Source organism: Hypanus sabinus, chromosome 4, assembly GCF_030144855.1.
Source record: "Hypanus sabinus isolate sHypSab1 chromosome 4, sHypSab1.hap1, whole genome shotgun sequence".
Taxonomy (NCBI): Eukaryota; Metazoa; Chordata; class Chondrichthyes; order Myliobatiformes; family Dasyatidae; genus Hypanus; species Hypanus sabinus.
The window spans coordinates 17,374,396-17,398,365 of NC_082709.1; the positions used below are offsets into that span (position 1 = coordinate 17,374,396).

At 38.2% G+C, this 23,970-nt stretch overlaps 1 protein-coding gene across 8 annotated transcripts in view; it reads right to left on the reverse strand.

The window, feature by feature from the left end:
* Nucleotides 1-23,970, reverse strand: part of c4h7orf57 (chromosome 4 C7orf57 homolog) — an 82,727-nt gene that overhangs the window by 4,236 nt on the left and 54,521 nt on the right. For 3 of the 8 annotated variants that reach the window (XM_059966509.1, XM_059966508.1, XM_059966507.1), the window contains 3 exons: nucleotides 23,709-23,810; nucleotides 2,505-2,585; nucleotides 3-210 (listed from right to left, as the gene is read on the reverse strand). In XM_059966509.1, the coding sequence (XP_059822492.1) occupies nucleotides 3-210; nucleotides 2,505-2,585; nucleotides 23,709-23,810 (391 nt within the window). The other 5 variants (XM_059966510.1, XM_059966513.1, XM_059966514.1 and 2 more) reach the window with 5 other exon arrangements.

Here is a 23,970-nt window from a genome sequence, read left to right on the forward strand (position 1 = left end):
ACCTGTAACAGAACTTGTTGGTCCAGGATAGGACTGTATAATCATCAAAGATCTCACTGTCTAAGGAGTGGACATCATCATCAGATTCCGATGGACAACCAAAGAAGAAGATAAGGTAAAACTTAGAGATCACTATATGAAGAAGCTCTTGTTCAAAAAATACTCCTCCATGGTAGTCCTCACACATTAATTCCTTTAGTTTGCAGTTTTCTAAAAAAAAATAGAGGAACCTTTGAATGAAGGCCATTCCTACAAAAGCATATTTTCCTTATGTGCCTCCCTACAGGGAGAATGCATCATGTCACTTTAGGTTTCCCTTTATTTTTCATTAATAGAGAACTCTGTGAAGCACACTTTTGACTGTTGATATAAACTTCAGGGACAGACTCTTTATGTTCACTAATAAAGCCAACGATCTGCACAGGGAACTGGTCCTGTTGTAAATTGTCTGTGATTAATGAGCTAAAACAATTTAACTTGGCAAAGGTATCAGAATCTTTCTACAAAACCTTGAAACTTGTGCAAGATCTATTTTGTAAGCCTAATAAAATAATTCTTGACTCTGCTGTTTCATTTTCTTTATCAAATACAACCAAACATCCAATTTCAAATTTAAGAAACAGGTTTGTACTGAGAGATCAAAGAACATTTTCTACAAGTATAAATCCATTCCTTTGTATAATTCTTCCTCAAATTACCAACTTAAATTACTTCAGCTGTTCCCACCAAATCTGCTCAAATAACATGACTATGATGTGCTGTTGAATGGTAGGACACAATTTACAGGTTGTGTATGGCTCCTGAGGATTGTTAAGGTGGGAACAAGAAAGGATCTGGTCTCCTCCCAAATAATTATTGATGAATTTTAAGAATCTGTATTTGTGTGATGCAAGTTTGCTTAATAAGTGCTCACCTTTTATTATCTGCACACAGATTTTCTTTTGTTAACTTCACTGAGTCGCCAATTTTAGCCACAGTCCTGATGACCACTTACCATACACCTCCATAGAGTATGGAAAACAAATCTGTTAATTATCTACCATCTATTCAGGAGCTTCCTGGTAGCAGTTCAGGAGTTGCAGAACTGACGGCAGACTGCCAGCCCTGTTTTCCTTCACAGCTACAGTAGCTGCCAGCTGGGAAAGCTTTAAAAAGGGGGAAAATCAAGGGACTATCATAAAGACTGAAATATCAGGCAGCTTATGGCCTGTTTTTCCAAAAGATAATGTTAAACCCAATACCCTCCTACAATTCCCTGGCAAAAGACATTTACATCACCTGTGACTGTAAATACCACCTGCTGGATAGGGTCTCCGGACCACTGTACTCCCAATACAGCTGTTCCCAGGATTGCCTTGAGAAATGCTGCAAGTTTGTCTGGGGAAAGACAATTGCTTTCAGGTATGGCACAGAGGGTTAGGAGTTTAGAATGGGGTTCCTCTTCCTCTGTATAAACACCAACTTGCTTCTAAATGGAGGCATGCAGAAGATTGTTACTCCCTGATCTTCAGGAATTTTCTGTCAGTGTAGCAGGACCACGATTTGCAAACTCTTTCTAAATACAGTATTGTGGTGACCCGTTTTCCAGCGCACTCGAACCGGCTCACAAAATGGCGTGCGCCGGCAGAGAGGCTGGCCCCAAAAAGGGTGCTAGGTCTTCTTCACCAGCAAGGGGAAAAGCCCGAATGTGGGAAGGGACTGTGAATATGCGCCCCCTACAGCATTCCCTCCCGGGAGGGTGAAAACGGGAAGGCTTAATAGTGAGGCCGCAAAGTTTGAATAAAGCTTTTACACAACTGCAACTCACCGTCTGCGTGTCATTATTCCAGCGCTCTGCGTAGCACATGGCTACAGTATGAATTTTACCAGAAGCTCAAAGACCACCAACTCAGAAAACTGGGTGAGTCAATGACGGAAAGGCAGGAAGAAAATTATTCAGTACTCATTTGTCTTAAAATACAGCATGGAGATCATTTAATCTCTTGAAGAATACATCTATTTAATTATGTGTTCCCTTAAATATTACAAGAATGCTAGAATTCAAAATGATCTTTGCTCCATCTTAAATTATGTTTGTTAAGTGTTAAATAAGTATGTTTTTTTCACTATGTTAATATTCATGCCAATATTCTTGTATTTCAGAGACCCTGGTGACAAATTATAGACATAGACCTCTTAAAACTAGTCAAATTTAAGATCAAATCCATATTTCATTTTATACAACAACTATTTTATTACTGAATTCAACTTCGATGCTTAAACAATTTCCACAAAATAATAGTACTTTAATTAAATCTTAACCAATGCAATAAAAATGTTGTATTTATTTGTATCAATATATTCAACTCAAAAAGTAGGTGATATTAAATCAACAGATAGTATTTGAATTAATTATTCATATTTATGCATTATTCAGTTATTTGAGCATCAATCAGATAATACTATAAAAAATACAGTATTTCAAAAACATGCACTACTTTTACATTAATTTACTTAATATCTACCATCAAGAGTCATCCAGTTTTCATGCAAGAGCAATTTCAGACTGCGTACAGTTCTCCACATTCCCAGGAATATCTTTAAGCCTAGTATGCAAGAATAAAATATTATTAAACTGAGTGCCAAGAGGCAATGGTTTAACATAAGTTAATATTTTTTCAAATCTAGTTTCATTTCTAATTCTCACATGCCTGTACTAAGCTAGGATTTAATTTTGCACCATCTCCACAACCCATCTTCCTCGAAGAAAACTGGGTGAGTGAACGGCTAATCGAAGAAAACTGGATGAATGGGTGGCTAATCAAAGAAAACTGGGTGGATGGGCGGCTAATCGAAGAAAACTGGTTGAATGGGTGGCTAATCAACGGCTTACTATGTTTCCACTTGCTGCTTCACACTTTTAACCTCACGAATAGATTCTAGTTGGTGTAATATGCTACAGTTTTGTTGAGCTCTGCCACTCTTTCCCTATTTTGCAGTTTAATTGCTGCATTCATATGACCATAAGACCATAAGACATAGGAGCAGAATTGGGCTATTTTACCCATTGAGTTTGCTCCACCATTCAATCATGGCTAATCCTTTTTTGAATGCCTTCCTCAGCCCCACTCCCCCGTCTTTTCCCTATTACATTTGATACCATGTCCAGTAAAGAACCTATCAAACTCTGCTTTAAATACCCCCAAGGACCAGGCCTCCACAGCTAACAGTGGTAATAAATTCCACACGTTCACCACCCTCTGGCTAAAGAAGTTTCTCTGCATCTCTGTTTTAAATGGATGCCCCTCTATCCTGAGGCTGTGTCTTCTCGTCCTAGACCATCGGAAACATCCTTTCCACATCTACCATGACTAGGCTTTTCAACATTCAAAAGGTTTCAATGAGATCCCCCTTCATCCTCTAAATTCCACGACTACAGACCCAGAGCCATCAAAAGTTTCTTGTTTCTTGTGAGTACAGACCCACAGGTGCCAGAAGTTCCTCAGACGGTAACCCTTTCATTCCTGAAATCATTCCTGTGAACCGCTTCTTAACTCTCTCCACTGCCAGGACATCTTTTCTTAGATGATGAGCCCCAAACTGTTCACAATGCTCAAGGTGAGGCCTCACCAGTGCCTTATAAAGCTTTGACATCACATCCCTGCTCTTGTATTTGAGACTTCTTGAAATGAATGTTAACATTGCATTTGCCTTCCTCACCACTGACTCTACCTGCAAGTTAACCTTTAGGTTGTTTTGCACAAGGACTCCCAAATCCCTTTGCATCTCAGATTTTTGGAATTTCTCTTCATTGAGACAATGGTCTGCACATTTATTTCTTCTACCAAAGTGCATGACCATGCATTTTCAACATTGTATTTTATTTGCCACTTTCCTGCTGTTTCTCCAAATCTGTCTAAATCCTTCTGCAGTTTACCTGTTTCCTCAGCACTACCTGCCTCTCCAAAAATCTTTGTATCATCTGCAAACTAGGCAACAAAACCATCTAAATCATTGGTATACAACGTAAAAAGAGGTGGTCCCAACACCGACCCCTGCAGAACACCAATAGTCATTGGCAGCCAACTAGAAAAGGATCCTTTTATTCTCACTCACTGCCTCCTACCAATCAGCCAGTGCTCTAACCAATCCAGTAACTTTCTTATGATACCATGGGCTCTTAACTTGGTAAGAAGTCTCATGTCTGGCATCTTGTCAAAGGCTTTTTGAAAGTCCAAATATACAACATCCACTGCATCCTCGTTATCTATCTGACTTGTAACCTCTTCAAAGAATTCCAGCAGTTTTCAGTATGACAGAACTGTGGAGCTTTGATCATATCTGTTGGCTCTGGAGTTGTTCAGTTCTATTTATTGCATATTGCTCATGTCCCTTAGCATGGACATGGTCATATGTTATAGCTTTGTTAGATTGTCACCTCATTTTTTGGAAAACATAAAGCCACTCTTGGCAGGCCAGTTTTCATTAAATCACTGTTGATCCACCTACTTGGTGGTATTGGCAGAGGTAGGAAAATGCTAGACCATAAGGTTGTAGATTGTGGTACAATCCAGAACTTTTCTGTAGTTGGTGGCAAAAAGCACCTCATGGGTGCTGAATTTTGAGTTGCCAGATCTGTTCTGATTCTATCACATTTAGCATAATAGTGGACAGCAATGGATCAAGATGTTTGTTGCACTCCCTTTGAGTATGCAGTTAAGCAGACTTAAGCCTATTCAGTACTTTGATGGGAAGCTACCTGGCAATACTAGCTACATTACATTGTGTACGCTAAACAAAATCACATGACATGATGGCAGCTGCCTTTTATAAAGGGATCACTACTGTTGTAGAAAAATATATTTGCAAAGAGTAAACTTGTGAGGACAAATTCAAATGGCTTTATTCCTGTGCTAGTTTATTTACCATCTACTGTAGACCTTGTCTGGTAGTAGAATCATGAGGGAGTCAACTGTGATGGTGCTATCATACTGCTCTTGGCATGGGGTTTTGAATGCCCTGTTCAGACTAAAGTTTATGTAGGCTTCACATGGGAAATTTGCATTAACCAACTTGAGCTAGTGTACTAATGAAACATACTCCATTTAAGTATGACACAAGAGGTTCCGCAGGTGCTGGAGATATAGAGCAATATACACAATGTGCTGGAGGAACTCAGTTGTCAGGCAGCATTTATGAATGGGAATAAACAGTTGATGCTTTGGACCGAGAACCTTCATATTTAAGTACGTATGAATTTCCTTGATAGCTTGCACCACTTTTGAGGCTCTCCCCTCATGAAAGACTAGCTCATGTGAATTTCTTAGATGTAGATTTTGGGTTCCTGAAGATGGATAACTATTTTCTTTTGTGTTTAATAAAAGCTTCTTGTGACTTGCACTATAGTTAATCCACAATACTGATGCCATAAAAATTTCAAATCTTATCCCTTCAAATCACATTGGCACAGCATAAAATAAACCTATTTGTTCTGTTTCTTTTGTTGCATTACACAGATTGGTAAATTTTAACTATTTAAAGTCATAAAGTTTGGTATGTGTGCCATCTTGCAGAAATCTTGAATTTACCAAAGGATTTGGCCCCAAATCTATCAACTTTTCCTTCTGCTGGACACCATGAGGGCTCCCTAGGAGGGGCATAGACTTGCTGAGAACTTCCAGCAGTTATGCTGTGGAAAACCTTTACAGATCCTTTTCCAGGATAGTCTTAGTGCAGGATCAGCAACCCCACTGATCTTAATGAGGTATGATTATGATGTGACCTGGACAGTAGCAATGAGCAAATTAATAAGACAAACTTAGCACAGAAAGAAGGAGACAAAGAAAAATAACTTGAAAACTTGAAAAAAGGAGACTAATACAGAAGTTTTGAAATTAGCATTTAAACCAACAACTGCTAACTTTTTTCAAGTACTTAGAGGACTGGTTGGGTATAAAACTGGGGTTCGGCCTGGGTTCAAATCTAAGAGCAGCCAGTCCAGGCACAACACATGCCCAAGAACCTATATTTTATTTTCTGGACTTGATGCAAGCATTGATTCTCTCTGTGACCCCTACTCTCTCGCAAGCCTACACTGCCTGCCATCTCTTACGTTCTCTTTGTGCCTGAATGGTACAACTGCATCCAAACCCAATACATATAGTCAGGTATACTTCAGCTCAGTTTGGGGAGTCAGACACTGCAAGAATTGATAACTTTCCACTACCTTCACTGTAATGATAAACTGATTATTAAAAATTCTAAACAGTTATGAAAAATTTGCATGTACATTGAAGTGTGTAAGTATTTGAAAGTATTTAAATATATTCATAAACATGTCAGCAAGCTTTTTAACTATAGCATTTCAGAATGGCTTTTGGGAGTGACCTGACCACCTGCCAATTATTGCAGTTCCTTTACACTCCACAGGAACCCTCACATTCATAACTGGGCCTTCTACTACCTAGGAACTTAATAAGTATTTTCAGCAAGTCAAAATGCTTCAATTTTCAGCAAGGTGTGGGACATTAGGAAAAAATAGTGGTGAATCCAGCTGATAGAACTGTAACTTTATGATTTGTGTTCAGTCCATAGATAATTTATTTCTACTCATTTTGAGTTTGAATTCATCGTACAATCAGCATGCTAAAGAGTGTTTTTTTTCTCCATCCTATAACATGATGTTAAGAAAATGTGGTTAAAGAGCATATTTTAAATCTTAAAGGAAAGTATCTTATATAATATTAGTAATTGTCTTAATTTTGCATATTAGTGCATTAATAACTTAACTGTTGATATCTTTTTTAAATTTACAAAATATAATTTGTTTTTAATTAGATGCCTTTCTTCTCAGCAAGCACTATTCTTTGAGTACCTTCTAAAAGTTGTTGGTCTGATTCTGGTGGGAACATTTGCCTAATGAGAGAGAAACTAAACTTTCAGATAATGAGCTCAGAAACTTGTCAGTGTAAGAGCATCTTCAAATGCCACCAAAATTTATGTGATCATAAGTTTCGTGACAGCACTTTGACAAATCACTATTATTTTCCTGCTGCAGAGCACTATTAAACTACAATAATCACATTTTTCATGTATATCCAGAAGGGTGGAAACATGCAGTAATAAATACGGAAACTACTCACTAGAGACAGGACGGCCATATAATATTTGGGTCTTGGAGGCATAGTGGTGCAATTAGTAGAACTATTGCCTAACAGCTCTAATAACTCAGATTGATTTCTAACCTTTAAACCAGTGTGGTATATCCCTGTGACTGTGTGTGTTCCCTCCAAGTGCTCTGGTTTCTTCCCATATCCTGAAGACACGTGATTTGGCAAGTTAATTGTTACTTGTGCATTGCCATTAGTGAGAGTGTGACGGGCGCTGAAGGAAGTTTATGGGATGTGGTGAGAATTAATTCAGATTTGTGATGGTTAGCATGGCCTCAATGAGCCAAAGGATCTCTTTCTGTGCTACAAGACGCGATGCCTCCACTTTGAGAATTCCAGGTCACATATCAATAATCCCATTTTCTATGATGGCAACAACAAAACTGCAACATCAGATTGGCACTTCCATTACAAGTCATGTTCACCAAGTTCTTAGTTTTTCTGCTTTCACTGATTTTCACACTAATATAGAGATAGCCTACTCTCTCTTGTAGCCTGAGAATCTAGAGTTGGGGTAACAATCATATATGTATTAGGGACTGAAATGCAAACAGATGTCTTTATTCAAAGGGTTGTATATTTTGAAACTCTACAGCAAAGGGGTATACATCTCAGCCAATGAGTACTTCAATGATTAAAATTTGTTATACTTAAGAAATTAAGGGAAATGAAAGTGTCAAAGTCAATACTGAGCTTATTGTCATATGCATAAGTACATATTTGCATAGGTGCAATGAAACAGATCATGAAAGATAAACAATGATGTTATTGAGTAAACACGAGGAAATCTGCAGATGCTGGAAATTCAAGCAACACACACAAAATGCTGGTGGAACACAGCAGGCCAGGCAGCATCTATAGGGAGAAGCACTGTCGACGTTTCGGGCTGAGACCCTTCGTCAGGACTAACTGAAAGGAAAGATAGTAAGACGTTATTGAGTAGTGGTGTTGACATTAATAGTCATATAACTCAGTATTGCTTCCATTTCTTATGTTCTCTATACTTGCCTTCATTTAACCAACAATTACATTTTGAATGCTATCTTATTTTTGCCACAAACAGCCTTAGAAAGGTTGAAATTAGTATGAAAACTTGTTTTTTTCAAAGACAAACAAGGCAATGCAGGCCAAACTGTCAAGGCTGTCATTGTTGAAACATATTAGTGAAACTGTTGCACTTTCTTGCTGGTAATGATGAAATTTTCGAAGCCAGCTGATTCATTATATTCAACGTTTCTAGTGTAGAAGGCAAAATTCTACATTGCTAGTCCTTTCACGCCATGCTTGAGAAATATAGCCCTGCTTTCATTCGCCATATGGAACAAAGTCAGGAGGTTTTTATAGAGTTTGACCTGCATACCAAAAATAGCTATGCACCTAGCTAAGTTGACACAGTACTAATAAGACATTGACATACAATTGCCCAAGAATATCCACTACACAATGAATTGTTAAACTATCAGCTTCATTCCCAACTTCTCTGATATCAAAGGATCAATTCCAGCACTTAGCAGGATCTGGAAATAAAGCAAGGTTATGACAAGTGGTTAGGTACTATTTGCACTAGCTATGCTCTCCTGGATTTTCAAAGGTACCAGAAAAACTGACTTTTGTTGCTAAAAGTACACAACAAAAAACAATTCTGATTACAATTTTAACACAATTTGCCATATTGTTGGCCTGCTTCATTGGTACTCTTCACCTTCGTCCCCTTTATTAAAGGCGAGTTTAATATTTCTAATATCTCTTGCAAATCTTTCTCTGGAGCAAATGATTCCATTATCTTAATGATCACCTATATTTCTCACTCTATCTACAATTACCTCCTACTCTACAATTACTCAAGAATTTGCTTCAGGATTATTGCTGGGCTGAGGGAGGGGAGATGGTAAACACTACCAAATTGTTTCCTTTATGTTGATTATGGATGATGCTAATTCTTAGTGATCCTCAGGATTCAGATACAAATCAATAACTGCAAAAAGAAGAAGGTGTTATCAAATTGGTTGATCTGCTGGGTTTGAACAGCTACCAAATTTATCATGTTTCTTATTTCTATTAATCTGGCAAAGTACTAATCTGTGTTAAGTGTTCAAGAGGGCTGAATGACAAACCGAGGCATTGTGCACAAGACTGGCCTGGGAACTTTGTGTCTAGTTTAAGGATAGGCAATAAACTCAATCATCAGACCCGAAAAGAAGTTTAGTTTAGGGGTCAGAAGTTGTTGTGATGCATTTATAATAATCATATGGGTAAGTTAAATTGTTTTTTGCATACTTCTGCTTGGGGCGAGTCTGCTGGTTAGTGGTGTTTGTGGTAAGGTGGTTTGGATGCTGATAAAATAAATGATAATGGACTTTTCCAAACAAAATCAACAATTTCACTGCTACTTTGATTCTTTTGGTTATGAATGGTGCACATAAACAAATTTAAATTTAAATAGCAATTGTTGAATTTGTATTAAAATAGTTACATGGAAATCTAAATTGAGTGCATTTAATAGAACAAAACTAACAGCCGTGTGAAATCTAATTGTATTCAAAGATGCACAATATGAACAATGCTAGATATGAACAATGTTATATGAGAAAGTGGACTTCCCATGATGCTTTGCTGTTTTGGAGAATAAATTCTACATATCTGTTTATTTTTCCATGTATGGTCAGTGTTAGTTACAAATATGTTTCTCAAATTATGAATTCCATTGTATCTGTTTAAATACAAAATAAAATATTACCACATGCATCAAACTGGATTACATATAAGGTTTTGGATGGAAAGCTTAACTAGATTACAGTGTATGGGGCACAGAAACAGCTCTATGAGAAAGCACTGACATGCTTTTGTGTGAAACGGTAATCTGACAACTCAAAATTGGAAATTGATGTGTTTGCTATTGTGCCATCTTATTCTTAGGGTCTGGATAGTGTGGAAAGAGTCTAGAATTTGTCAGGGATATAGTCGTATTGTGGTTGAGAGTGATTGAAATCATGTCCTATCAAGGCTCACAACATTCTGCCAAAATTGCCATAATGTGGCATCTACCTGTAAATTCACTTCCGCAAAGGGGATATTTACTTGGAATTTTGTAAATGTGGGATAGGTATAGACTGACGTAAAGATGATCTTTTTAGCAAAGCAAATGAACGTTTAATATATTTTAAGCTCCAATTTCTACCTGAAGCCTCAATCTTGTCAAAATTGCTACAAGTACCGAGAAATATAGATCCTTGGCTTAACATCCTGCTAGAGCTACAAGACCAGATCTTGTTCTAATTTATTGCCTTGACATTAGATTATAGGCTTCAGTGTCTCCTGATTCTAGGTCTTGGTTATTTTTGAAATGATAATCAGATGCGCTTCGAAGTATTCTGTGTATATAGAGGTATGTATATTCCTTAAAGAGCAGATCTCCCATGCATTATCCACAAATTGCTGAGTGTCTGCTCCTCAGCTGCACTATTTGCTTCAGTGTGGCCCAGAGCACAGTCTTCTGCCACATCCTAACTCCTAATGATTTTATGCAGTCCAACACAGCAATGATATCACCATTGTTTGCTAAGGCTATCAGGGAGAGTTTAAACTAGAATTGCTGGGGGGCTGAGAACTGAACTGAAGAGACGGAGGAAGAGGGGGTTGGCTCACAAATAGAGAAAGCTTGAAGACAGTGCGAGGGGGAGAATAGGCAGGTGACAGAGAAGGGAAGTGCTCAGACCGATGATTTCAGATGTGTCTATTTTCATGCAAGGAGTATTATGAACAAAGCGGATGAGCTTAGAGCGAGGATCAGTACTTGGAGCTATGATGTTGTGGCAATTAAAGAGACTTGGATGGCTCAGGGGCAGGAGTGGTTACTTCGAGTGCCAGGCTTTAGATGTTTCAGAAAGAACAGGGAGGGAGGCAAGAGAGGTGGGGGCATGGTACTGGTGATCAGAGAAAGTGTTACGGTGCCAGAAGAAGAGGAAGTCATGGAGGGATTGTCAATGGAGTCTCTGGGTGAAAGTTAGGAACAGGAAGGGGTCAATAACTCTACTGGGTGTTTTTATAGACCACCCAATAGTAAAAAGGAACATCGAGGAGCAGATAGGGAGACAGAATCTGGAAAAGTGTAATAATAACAGGGTTGTCATGGTGGGAGATTTTAATTTCCCAAATATGGATTAGCATGTCCCTAGATCAAGAGGTTTAGATGGGGTGGAGTTTGTTAGGTGTGTTCAGGAAGGTTTCTTGACACAGAGGAGAGGCTGTTCTTGATGTGGTATTGGAAAATGAGCCTGGTCAGGTGTCAGACTTCTCAGTGGGAGAGTATTTTGGAGATAGTGATCATAATTCTATTTCCTTTACCATAGCATTGGCGAGGGATAGGAACAGACAAGTTAGGAAGGCGTTTAATTGGAGTAAGGGGAAATATGAGGCTATCAGGCAGGAACTTGGAAGCATAAATTGGGAACAGATGTTCTCAGGGAAATGTATGGAAGAAATGCGGCAAATGTTCAGGACTATTTGCGTGGAGTTCTGCATAGGTATGTTCCAATGAGACAGGGAAAGGATGGTAGGGTACAGGAACTGTGGTGTACAAAGGCTGTTATAAATCTAGTCAAGAAGAAAAGCTTACAAAAGGTTCAAAAAACGAGGTAATGATAGAGATCTAGAAGATTATAAGGCCAGCAGGAAGGAGCTTAAGGATGAAATTAGGAGAGCCAGAAGGGGCCATGAGAAGGCCTTGGCAGACAGGATTAAGAAAAACCCCAAGGCATTCTACAAGTATGTGAAGAGCAAGAGGATAAGATGTGCGAGAATAGGACCAATCAAGTGTGACAGTGGAAAAGTATGTATGGAACCGGAGGAGATAGCAAAGGTACTTAATAAATACTTTGCTTTAGTATTCACTAGGAAAAGGTTCTTGGCGATTGTAGGGATGACTTGCAGCAGACTGAAAAGCTTGAGCATGTAGATATTAAGAAAGAGGATGTGCTGGAGCTTTTGAAATGCATCAAGTTGGATAAGTCACTGGGACCGGACAAGATATACCCTAGGCTACTGTGGGAGGTGAAGGAGGAGATTGCTGAGCCTCTGGCAATGATCTTTGCAGCAGCAATGGGGATGGGAGAGGTTTCGGAGGATTGGAGGCTTGCAGATATTGTTCCCTTAATCAAGAAAGGGAGTAGGGATAGCCTAGGGAATTATAGACCAGTGAGTCTTACTTCATTGGTTGGTAAATTGTTGGAGAAGATCCTGAGAGGCAGGATTTATGGACATTTGGAGAGGTATAATATAATTAGGAATAATTGGGCAACACACCTTTTGTCCCACTTCCCTCCGGGAGAAGGTTCAGGAGCATAAAGATATGTACGGCCAGATTTGGGAACAGCTTCTTTCCAACTGTGAAAATACTGCTGAATGGATCCTGACCCGCATCTGGGCCGTACCTTCCAAATATCTGGACCTGACTTGCACTACTGTACTTTCTCTTTCCTATTTTCTAATTATGATTTATAATTATTTTTTTAATTATATTTACTTCGATTTGTACTTCAGGGAGCGCAAAGCGCAGAAACAAATATCACTATATCACTATAATGATTGTACTGTTACGTACCCTTGTCACATAACTGGGGTTGAAGCTATACTGGACTTGAGGTAATGGTCTTGTGATGGTGGAGTGACATCATTTTCCTGCCAGTAGAGGTCATGTGACAGGTTTTTTTTTCACAGGGTATAAAAGGAGGACCTCTCCCTGTGAGGAGGGGTAGTTCGTGGCTGGATTTGCCATGTTGGCTTCATGCCACTGCGTGATTTCACGTTATGACGCAGTTTAGTTGAAAGATGAAGTTTTATCTAATGCCTAAAGTTTAAAAGGTCATTGCCAGCAGTTTCTTTATAATACTGCTAGTTGAAAATCAGTGGAGAGTGAAGATCGGAGTTTGGGAGTTAAAAGATCGAGGAGAATCGATTTCGACGGTGAAACAGGTTCAACCTTGTTTGATCCTCACTCGGAAGGAATTTGTTGACTGTTCTCGTGTTAATCCCTGTGATATAGCAGAAAGGATTGGGAATAGTTCTGTAAAGGAAAGGTCAGTGCCTTTAAGCCGTTCCATTTGTCCATCTACGTAAATTCTTCGTGGGAAAAGTTTGATTTGGGAACTGAAGCGACACGACGTGAAAGAGAATTTAAATTGTCTTAAAAAGTCTCTCCCTTAAATGGACTGTAAGCATTTTGAACTTTTGCAGTACTACTTTGAAGAACTGTTTAAGCTTCATTGCTTTAAGAACTGTTTAAGCTGCCGCACAGCAGCTGATTTCCGGTTACGTGAGTAGTTTGTTTACTTTTGGGGGGTTTGTTTTCAGTGTTTAATGAATGTGTTATTTGTTATAAAACCCCCTGCCTCACTCATATATTTATTGTTGCTGAGTCTATAACATAAATATGGGGGCTCGTCCGGGATTGGATCTTTTGAGTTTAAATGCTTGTTAAATTTTGAATCGGTGTTTTGGAAAAGAGGAATACTTGATTCATTTGTTTGATTGGCTTGTGAGTGGTATTCAGCAACAATGAATATTGATGAGTTTCTGGCTTCACCAGGCGTGGAGTTGTTAGTGAAGGCAAAAAAAAACTGAGGTGTCTGAGATAGCTAGTAGATTGCAACTTAAAGGTATTTTGAAGACTACATTAAAGGCTGTAATACAGAGAAAAATTGTGTCACACTATGTGGATTCGGGTGATTTTGATGAATCGATTTTAGAGTAATTTCCAATAAGTAATCTGGAGATGCAGTTGTAAATCGAACAAATGAAGTTGGAACAAAGTAAAGCAGAATTGGAGTGTTGTAGGTTAGAAGCTGATCAGAAAAAAAGGGATTTTGAATATGCAATGACGGAATTAAGGTCTGGGAATCAGTCTTCTGGTTCTAGAAAACCGTTTGTTGCTAGTCAAGAAATTAAATTGGTCCCACCATTTAGTGAAACAGAAGTGGAAAGATATTTCCAACATTTTGAAATGATTGCTCAGATTTCAGAGTGGCCGAAAGGTAAATGGTCAGTGTTGTTACAGAGTGTAATTAAAGGCAAAACACAACAAGTTAATACAGCTTTAACTGCTGTGCAAGCACTTGATTATGATATTGTGAAAATGCATATTTTAAAATCATATGAATTGGCCCCAGAAGCATATAGAGAAAGATTCAGAAGTTTGAAGAAGTCTGTGGAAAAAAACTTACGTGGAATTTGCCTGTGATAAAGTTGTGTTTTGAAAGATGGGTTTCTTCTAAAAATGTAAATGAGGACTATGATACATTGAAAGAGCTGATTTTAATGGAGGAATTTAGAAGAAGCATCCCTGTTGAAGTAAGGACCTACTTAAATGAGAGGGATACTGATACATTGCAGGACTGTGCTAGTTTAGCTGATGAGTATGTTTTAATCCATAAGAATAAATTTCCTCAGGGCAGAATTTTTAAGAGGAAAAATAACACAGAGACTCAAGGTAAATCAGAAATTAAATCAGAAGCTAATGAGAAAGGTAAGGAGGAAGGAAAACCTGTGAAGGAAAGACAGTTTGGTCTTATTTGTAGCTATTGTAGGAAGCCTGGCCATGTAATAGCTAACTGTTTCAGATTGAAAAAGAAAGAGAAGGAAGCAGTTCCAGATGCTTGTGTACAACATACTGAAGCACCTGTAAAATTACAGGGTTCGATAAACACAAATGAGGTTTTGTTAGAGTCTGACCAAGTTAAAAAGGGATATGATCATTTTATAACTGAAGGGTTTGTATCATTGAAAGAAGGATCTACTCTGGTGCCAATAAAAATCCTTAGGGATACTGGAGCTTCTCAATCACTGATGTTAGACAGTGTATTGAAGTTTAATGAAGAGTCTGATACCAGTGAGGTAAATTACATAAGAGGTGTTGGGAGTGATTTTATGCCTGTACATTTACATAAAGTAAATTTAAAGTCAGGGTTAGTTACAGGATTTGTTAAAGTAGGATTACAGCCTAGCTTACCTGTGAAGGATATTTCTTTATTGTTAGGCAATGACTTGGCAGGTGGACAATTTTTTCCTGAAGTGCATTTGACAATGGAGTCAGAGGAACCAGAGATGAATTCTAACACAGATTCTTCCTGTGTTGTGACTAGAGCTATGGCTAAAAAGATTGTGCAGAATGAGGTTGTTAATCATGACTGTTCAACTCAGGATTCGAATTTTGAGGATGTGTCAGAGACTTTCTTACCTTCGTTGTTTGAACAAGATTCTTGGAGTAAGTCTGACTATGAAGATTTATCTCTGTCTTGGAAGGAGATGATAGCTGAGCAGAATAGAGACCCTGAGATTATAAAATTAAGAGAACAACCTCTACTAGATAGTGAAATTGAGGTGGTGCCAGTAGGATATTATTTGGAAAAAGGGAGTGTTGATGAGGAAGTGGAGATCACCAACAATTCCTGCAAGTGAGGAATGGAATGTTGTTTACCAGGTAGTTGTCCCTAAAGTTTATCGAAATGAGATTTTGACTTTAGCTCATAGTGTGCCTTTAGGTGGACATCAAGGGGTAAGGAAAACTGTGGACAAGATTTTAAAACATTTTTAGTGGCCTGGTCTAAGAAAAGATGTGGTGATGCTTTGTAAAACGTGCCATACTTGTCAAATGGTGGGTAAACCAAATCAAGTTACACCAGTGGCTCCATTACAACCTATTCCAGCATTTGGTGAACCATTTTCTAAAGTTATTGTAGATTGTGTTGGTCCATTACCAAAGACAAAAACTGGTTATCAGTACTTCGTCATGTGTACTTCGTCTAGGTTTCCAGAGGCAGTACCACTTAGGAATATAAAAGCTAAAACTGTGACAAAGGCTCTTATAAAATTCTTTACTTATTTTGGATTACCTAGAGAAATACAAACTGATCAAGGCAGTAATTTTATGTCTGGATTGTTTCAACAGATAGTTTATAAATTGGGAGCTAAGCAAATCACTTTGTCTGCATATCATCCAGAATCGCAAGGTGCCTTGGATTGGTTTCATTCCACCCTCAAGAATATGATTAGGACATAATGTGTGGAAAATGAAAGTGATTGGGATGAGGGTATAAACTTACTTTTATTTGCAGTAAGGGAATCGGTACAAGAATCTTTAGGTTTTAGTCCATTTGAACTTGTATTTGAGCATAGAATTAGAGGACCTTTAGCTTTATTAAAAGAACAGTGGATTAGTAAGGAAATACACACTAATTTGTTGGACTATGTTTTGAAATTTAAGGACAGGTTACATAAAGCTTGTAGCTTAGCCAAGGAAAATTTAAAATTGGCTCAGTAGAAAATGAAAACTTGGTATGATAAAGAAACTAGGATGAGGATGTTTAAGCCTGGAGATAAGGTGTTGGTTCTTTTCCCAGTGCAAACGAATCCTTTACAAGCTAGATTTCATGGTCCTTATGAAATTGTGTCTAAAATCAATGATGTGGATTATGTGATAAAAACTCCAGATCGTAGAAGGTCAACACAACTTTGCCATATAAATATGATAAAACCATATTTTGGGAAACAATCTGATACTGTGACTGTTGTGGTTAGTGAGAATGAGTTTAATTTAACTAGGAACATGATAGATGATTCATCTGAATTTCATTCTAAATCCAACATTGTTTCTGTTAGGTTACCAAATTCAACCATTCTGGAAAATATTGATGAGAAACTAGCACATTTACAGCTAGAGCAAAAACAACAGATGAAGGAATTAATTTTTAAATATAAGGATGTTTCCAGATGTTCCGAGAAGGACTACTATAGCTTCACATGATGTAGATGTTGGAGATGCCAAACCTATTAATCAACACCCATTTAGGATGAACATAGAAAAATGTGAACTTGCTGAGAAAGAAATTAAGTATATGTTAGAGAATAATATTATTAGGCATTCTAACTTGAATTGGAGTTCACCCTGTGTTATGGTGCCAAAACCAGATGGTAGTATTAGGTTTTGTACGGACTATAGGAAGGTGAATGCTGTAACAAAAACAGATGCATATCCAATTCCTAGAGTAGATGATTGTGTAGATAAAGTTGGAAAAGCAAAGTTCCTTACAAAGATTGATTTATTGAAAGGGTATTGGTGTGTTCCATTAATGGACAGAGGTAGAGAGATTTCTGCATTTGTAACTCCATCTGGGCTATATGAATATAATGTTCTTCCATTTGGGATGAAGAATGCCCCAGGTACTTTCCAGAGGATGATTAACTCTGTGACTCAGGAATTGAAAGATACTGATGCTTATATTGATGATTTAGTGACAGGAAATGATATTTGGGAAGCACACATTATTGCTGTGGAGAAATTGTTTGAAAGGCTTTCAAAAGCTAACTTACCTCTTAATTTAGCTAAGAGTGAATTTGGACATGTCACTGTGACTTACCTTGGTTATGTTGTGGGTCAAGGTAAGGTAGCTCCTGTTCAGGCAAAAGTTCAGGCAATTTTAGAGATTCCCACTCCAACGGGGAAAAAACTCTCAGAAGTTTCTTGGGAATGGTAGGATATTATCAAAAATTTTGTAAGAATTTTGCTAATGTTGCCCTTCCATTAACTAACCTTTTGCAGAAGAATGTGAAGTTTGTGTGGACAGTGCCTTGTCAAGAAGCATTTGAAATATTGAAAACAATGATATGTCAACAACCTGTGCTTAAGGCACCTGACTTTGAAAAACCTTTTTCATTAGCTGTAGATGCTAGTGATGAGGCTGCAGGAGCAGTATTAATGCAAAGGAATGAGGGTGATGAGGTTGATCATCCAGCAGCTTACTTTTCTAAGAAATTTAATAAGCATCAAAGAAATTATTCAACAATAGAGAAGGAATTGTTATCTCTTGTTTTAGCTTTAGAATATTTTGAGGTATATGTTGGTACAACTCAAAAACCACTTATTGTTTACACTGATCATAATCCGTTAGTGTTTCTGAGTAAGATGAAAAACAAAAACAGAAGGTTATTAAATTGGAGTTTGATGTTACAAGAGTACAATATTGTGATAACTCATATTAAAGGTAAAGATAATGTGGTTGCTGATTGTCTATCTCGATGTTGAATGTACAATGTAATTTTTTTTATGGAGTGGTTTTTTTACAATTGTAACACTCCTACTGTATTGTAAGATTTTATATGATGATACTGTATTGTATATTGTGTATGTTATAAAATTTATACATTTGTTTTTCCTGTAAATGTTAAAATTTTTGTTCTTGACAAAATTTTTTTTGGAGGGAGGTGTTATGTACCCTTGTCACGTGACTGGGGTTGAAGCTATACTGGACTTGAGGTAATGGTCTTATGATGGTGGAGTGACATCATTTTCCTGCCAGTAGAGGTCATGTGACAGGTTTTTTTTTACAGGGTATAAAAGGAGGACCTCTCCCTGTGAGGAGGGGCAGTTTGTGGCTGGATTTGCCGTGTTGGCTTCATGCTACTGCGTGATTTAACGTTATGACGCAGTTTAGTTGAAAGATGAAGTTTTATCTAATGCCTAAAGTTTAAAAGGTCATTGCCAGCAGTTTCTTTATAATACTGCTAGTTGAAAATCAATGGAGAGTGAAGATTGGAGTTTGGGAGTTAAAAGATCGAGGAAAATCGATTTCGACGGTGAAACAGGTTCAACCTTGTTTGATCCTCATTCGGAAGGAATTTGTTCACTGTTCTCTTGTTAATCCCTGTGAAATAGCAGAAAAGATTGGAATAGTTCTGTAAAGGAAAGGTCAGTGCCTTTAAGCCGTTCCATTTGTCCATCTACGTAAATACTTCATGGGAAAAGTTCGATTTGGGAACCGAAGCAACACGACGTGAAAGAGAATTTAAATCGTCTTAAGAAGTCTCTCCCTTAAATGGACTGTAAGCATTTTGAACTTTTGCAATACTACTTTGAAGAACTGTTTAAGCTTCATTGCTTTAAGAACTGTTTAAGCTGCCACACAGCAGATGATTTCCAGTTACATGAGTAGTTTGTTTACTTTTGGGGGGTTTGTTTTCAGTGTTTAATAAATGTGTTATTTGTTATAAAACCCCCTGCCTCACTCATATATTTATTGGTGCTCAGTCCGTAACAGTACGCTCTAGTATCAATTGTTTGGTGACAATAAAGTATTTGTATTTGTCAAGGGCAGGTTGTGCTTTATGAGCCTGATTGAATTATTTTGAGGATGTGACTAAACACATTGATGAAGTTAGCGCAGTAGATGTAGTGTATATGGATTTCAGCAAGGCATTTGATAAAGTACCTATCTATGCAAGGCTTATTGAGAAAGTAAGGAGGCATGGGATCCAAGGGGACATTGCTTTGTGGATCCAGAACTGGCTTCCCCACAGAAGGCAAAGAGTGATTGTAGATGGATCATATTCTGCATAGAGGTCAGTGACCAGTAGTGTGCCTCAGGGATCTGTTTCGGGACTGCTACTCTTCGTGATTTTTATAAATGAGCTGGATAAGGAAGTGGAGGGATAGGTTAGTAAATTTGCTGATGACACAAAGGTCAGGGCTGTTGAGGATAGTGTGGAAGGCTGTCAGAGGTTACAGCAGGACTTTGATAGGATGCAAAACTGGGCTGTGAAGTGGCAGATGGACGTCAACCCAGATAAGCTTTATTAATTGTAAGTCTCCTGGCAGTGTGGAGGACCAGAGTGATCTTGGTGTCCGAGTCCATAGGACACTTAAAGCATTTGTGCAGGTTGACATTGTGGTTAAGAAAGCATACAGAGCATTGGCCTTCATGAATCATGAGGTTGAATTTAGGAGCCGAGAGGTAATGTTGCAGCTATATAGGACCCTGGTCAGACTCCACTTGGAGTACTGTGCTTAGTTCTGGTCACCTCACTACAGAAAGGATGTGGATACCATAGAAAGGGTGCAGAGGAGATTTACAAGGATGTTGCCTGGCTTGATGAGCATGCCTTATGAAAAATAGGTTGAGTGAACTCGGCCTTTTCTCCTTGGAGCAACGGAGGATGAGAGGTGACCTGATGGAGGTGTATAAGATGATGAGAGGCATTGACTGTGTGGATGGTCAGAGGCTTTTGCCCAGGGCTGAAGTGACTAGCACGAGAGGGCGCAGTTTTAAGGTGCTTGGAAGTAGGTACAGAGGAGATGTCAGGCGTAAGTTTTTTTATGCAGAGAGTGGTGAGTGTGTGGAATGGGCTGCTGGCAACAGTGGTGGAGGCGGATACGATAGGGTCTTTTTAAGAGACTCCTAGATAGGTACACGGAGCATAGAAAAATAGAGGGCTGTGGGTAACCCTGGGTAATTACTAAGGTAAGGACATGGTCGGCACAGCTTTGTGGGCCGAAGGGCATGCATTGTGCTGTAGGTTTTCTATGCTTCTATGTTCCACTGGCAGGTGGCTTCAGCCACAGTGGCATTTGGACAACAGAATGGCTCTAATGTCTGATTCACAGTCTGTCAGTGTTGTCACTGTCATTGGCCATTGAATATGAATGACTCTGACCTTTAGGAGCATCTGGGTCTGCTTGGGACACAGACAATAAGTCTGATAACCATTGAAAATTTTTTACCTTTAAAATGTACTTCCACACGCTAAACATAATTGAAACTAACAAAAATACCAAATACATAATATTATTTTCCAAGAGGCAATGTCTGCTATAAATTGAATAGGACTGACATGCTTTTGCCAGGTTTAAACTAGCTCAGGCTCTGCAGCGATTTCCAGCCTGGAAGCTAAGAGACCTGTAAATCATTACACCACCCTTATGGATATCCTGAGGGACTTCTAATGGGATATCATAGTAATTTACATAATTAGCGTTGGAATTGAGGTTGAATATATCCCAATATTTGAGGATATATCAGAAAATGAGGTAGATGGAGGGGGAGGGGCAATATATATCTCTGCAATGACTGTATAAATGTAAGAAACGTTAAATGTTATGCAAGAAACAAATCAGTGTTTACTCTCTAAAATAACCTTGCACATTGATCTTCACCTCATGATAATATTTGTAAACATTGCAAAGTACATGAATAATTTAAGGATAGGTAATATTTGATTCCTAAAAGTCAAGAAGAAAATTAGGGGCCACTATGTATGATTTCCAGCTGATGTTTGAGCTGAAGTTTGTGGGCAAAATCCAGACTTCATACCATGATGTGGTGACAAATCAATGCGGATTGGATAGTTGCTGCTTATTATTTCAGTGTCTAAAGTGGCTAGTATGTCCAAAGAGCAGGTGCTTTGTGGCTACAAATGATGCCGGAAGCCATGACGTTGCTGCAAATTTACCAAGGGAAGAGTTGCCTGAGCGTAGAAGAGAGTGAGTCCCACATTTTCTAGATGGCACTCTGAAGGCCCTAGTAGATGAGGAAATGAGGGGAAACTCTCAAGGCAAAACATCAAGGTTCACTCAAAGGCTGCCGAGTCCACCCCAAAGGACAGGAAGAATATTAATGATTTCATGTACACCGTCAAGGTAAGTGAAAACACTTTCACATCCCTTACACTCAGGTGCGTCACCAGCTACTTTGTGTGTTACAGCCACAAACTTAGTTAACAATTATTGTTGAGTAGGTTTTGAAATGATGGCTCATATTTTGCCATCAACATGGAGCTGCCAAAGCCAGTTTCTGGACAGAATGGGAACATTTTATTCTCATCCTAAGCAGTGACCTTTTGGGAGAAAATAGCTGTAACTTCAGAGCCAAAGTGAATGGGGCAGCAGGGCCTTCTTGGTTAATCCCACTATATGGGGGACATTGGAAGGGAAACCCATCAAACAACAGAGTACAATTTGAGAAATGGCCAAAGCATAGTCCCAAACTACTAAAAATAATTAACATATGTTTAAAACTTTTTTTAAAAATAGAGAAACAATAAAAAGATACCAGAGATACACAAATAAGTTTCAGAAGCACTTTAAATCTAAAATTATTCAGATAAGCCTAACCAATTCAAGTACAATGTAAAGATACTAAAGCTTACATTAATTTCATGTAGTAGTCCTTGTCTACTGGCATTAATGGACCAGAATTTCCTGTGCTAGCACTATACAAATGCAAATTGTAGAACTGGAATTGAAGTGTACTTGCAGAAACACCTGCATTTACTGCAAATTTTTGCCCAATTTATCACATTACAGTACACACTCATAAAATGCACCAAGCTACAGTATTTCAATATTGCCATTCATATCTCATTGCTTCCACCAACTGCCAATTAATCAAATACAGTATTGAAATCAGATCACCTACCCCTTCTTTCTGTATTCATACTTATAAACATTACAATACTGGTTTATACTAACCCCACAATTCTATAAGTGAAGCTATTGTAAAAAAAAAGCAGTGCACCAAACCAGTAAATGAGTCACGAATAGGTTGTGGATTACAACGAAAGGAAAAAGTGGCTGGAGTCACTTAGCACTGTGGAGCAAAAAGTTTACGAAGTGTATCAAACAGTTGTGAAAATAGCAGAAACTGCTAATATTTAGAAAAAAATAACTACCAGAAAACACAACAAATAGCTCAGTATGAATTCATGGCAGCTCGATCTCTCCCTCCTACTAAGAGTGAGCCCAATTTTCTTTTAGGCACTGGGACATACCATCTTTAATTGCCAACCAAGTTATCTTAAGACTACACATGAATTAGAATATGATGAACACCATAATGTATTTACAATCAGGTTTCGACCCTAAATGCAGTATACAAACAACATATACTCATTTACACATCCCCATTACTAATGAAATGGAATATTCCACTGTGTATGTTAGGAAAGGCGCCATACAGCCTTTAGGGAGCGGTGTCTCAGAGAGGCAGTGTCCATTATTAAAGACCTCCAGCACCCAGGGCATACCCTTTTCTCACTGTTACCATCAGGTAGGAGGTACAGAAGCCTGAAGGCACACACTCAGTGATTCAGGAACAGCTTCTTCCCCTCTGCCATCCGATCCTGAATGGACATTGAAGCATTGGACACAACCTCACTTTTTTAATATACAGTGTTACTGTTTTTGCACATTTTTTAATAGTCTATTCAATATGTGTAATTTACTTGTTTATTTATTATTGTTTTATTTTAATTATTATTACTATTTTTTTCTCTGCTAGATTATGTATTGCATTGAACTGCTGCTGCTTAGTTAACAAATTTCATGTCACATGCCAGTGATAATAAACCTGATTCCGATTCAGATTCTAAAGCCAACTCTTTAGGACCCATTATGAGAATATACCAGGAAAAGACATTGAAGTGGGCACACTCAGTGCAATGACAGAAAAATGACTCTGTGTGTGTGTGTGTGTGTGTGTGTGCGTGCGCTTAACAAGTGCTCTGTCACAAGAATATTTTGTAACTTAACATTAATGTCAAAGATCTGATCGTGACAGAAAGTAAATAACAAAAATATTTTTTTAAAAAGGTTCAACCTTCTTACAATCTATACTACACATGGGATACACATGAATGTCAGAAAAGATAATCTCTTCACTTGTAAGGTTTTTGGGTGTGACAATATAACTTGCCTGTGCTCGCCAAAGATTTTGAAGAAGGAATCATTTTCAGGAGTACCTTTGTTCTTCCCACATCCTCTGATGCCAGTCATCCTTTTTCCTCGATATATGGGCTGATATCCCTCAAGCAAAATGTCATCTTTCACAGCAACTGAATGCTCTTGTTTAAAAAAAAACAAAAGGTTTAGAAAGAACATAGTTTGTTGCTCAAACATTTCACTTTATGTTTAACTTTAATGAAATGTTAATGCCAGAAAGAATCTAGCATTACATGCAAATAGGCATTGATTTATCCTTAGAAATTGGACATTTCTAAACCA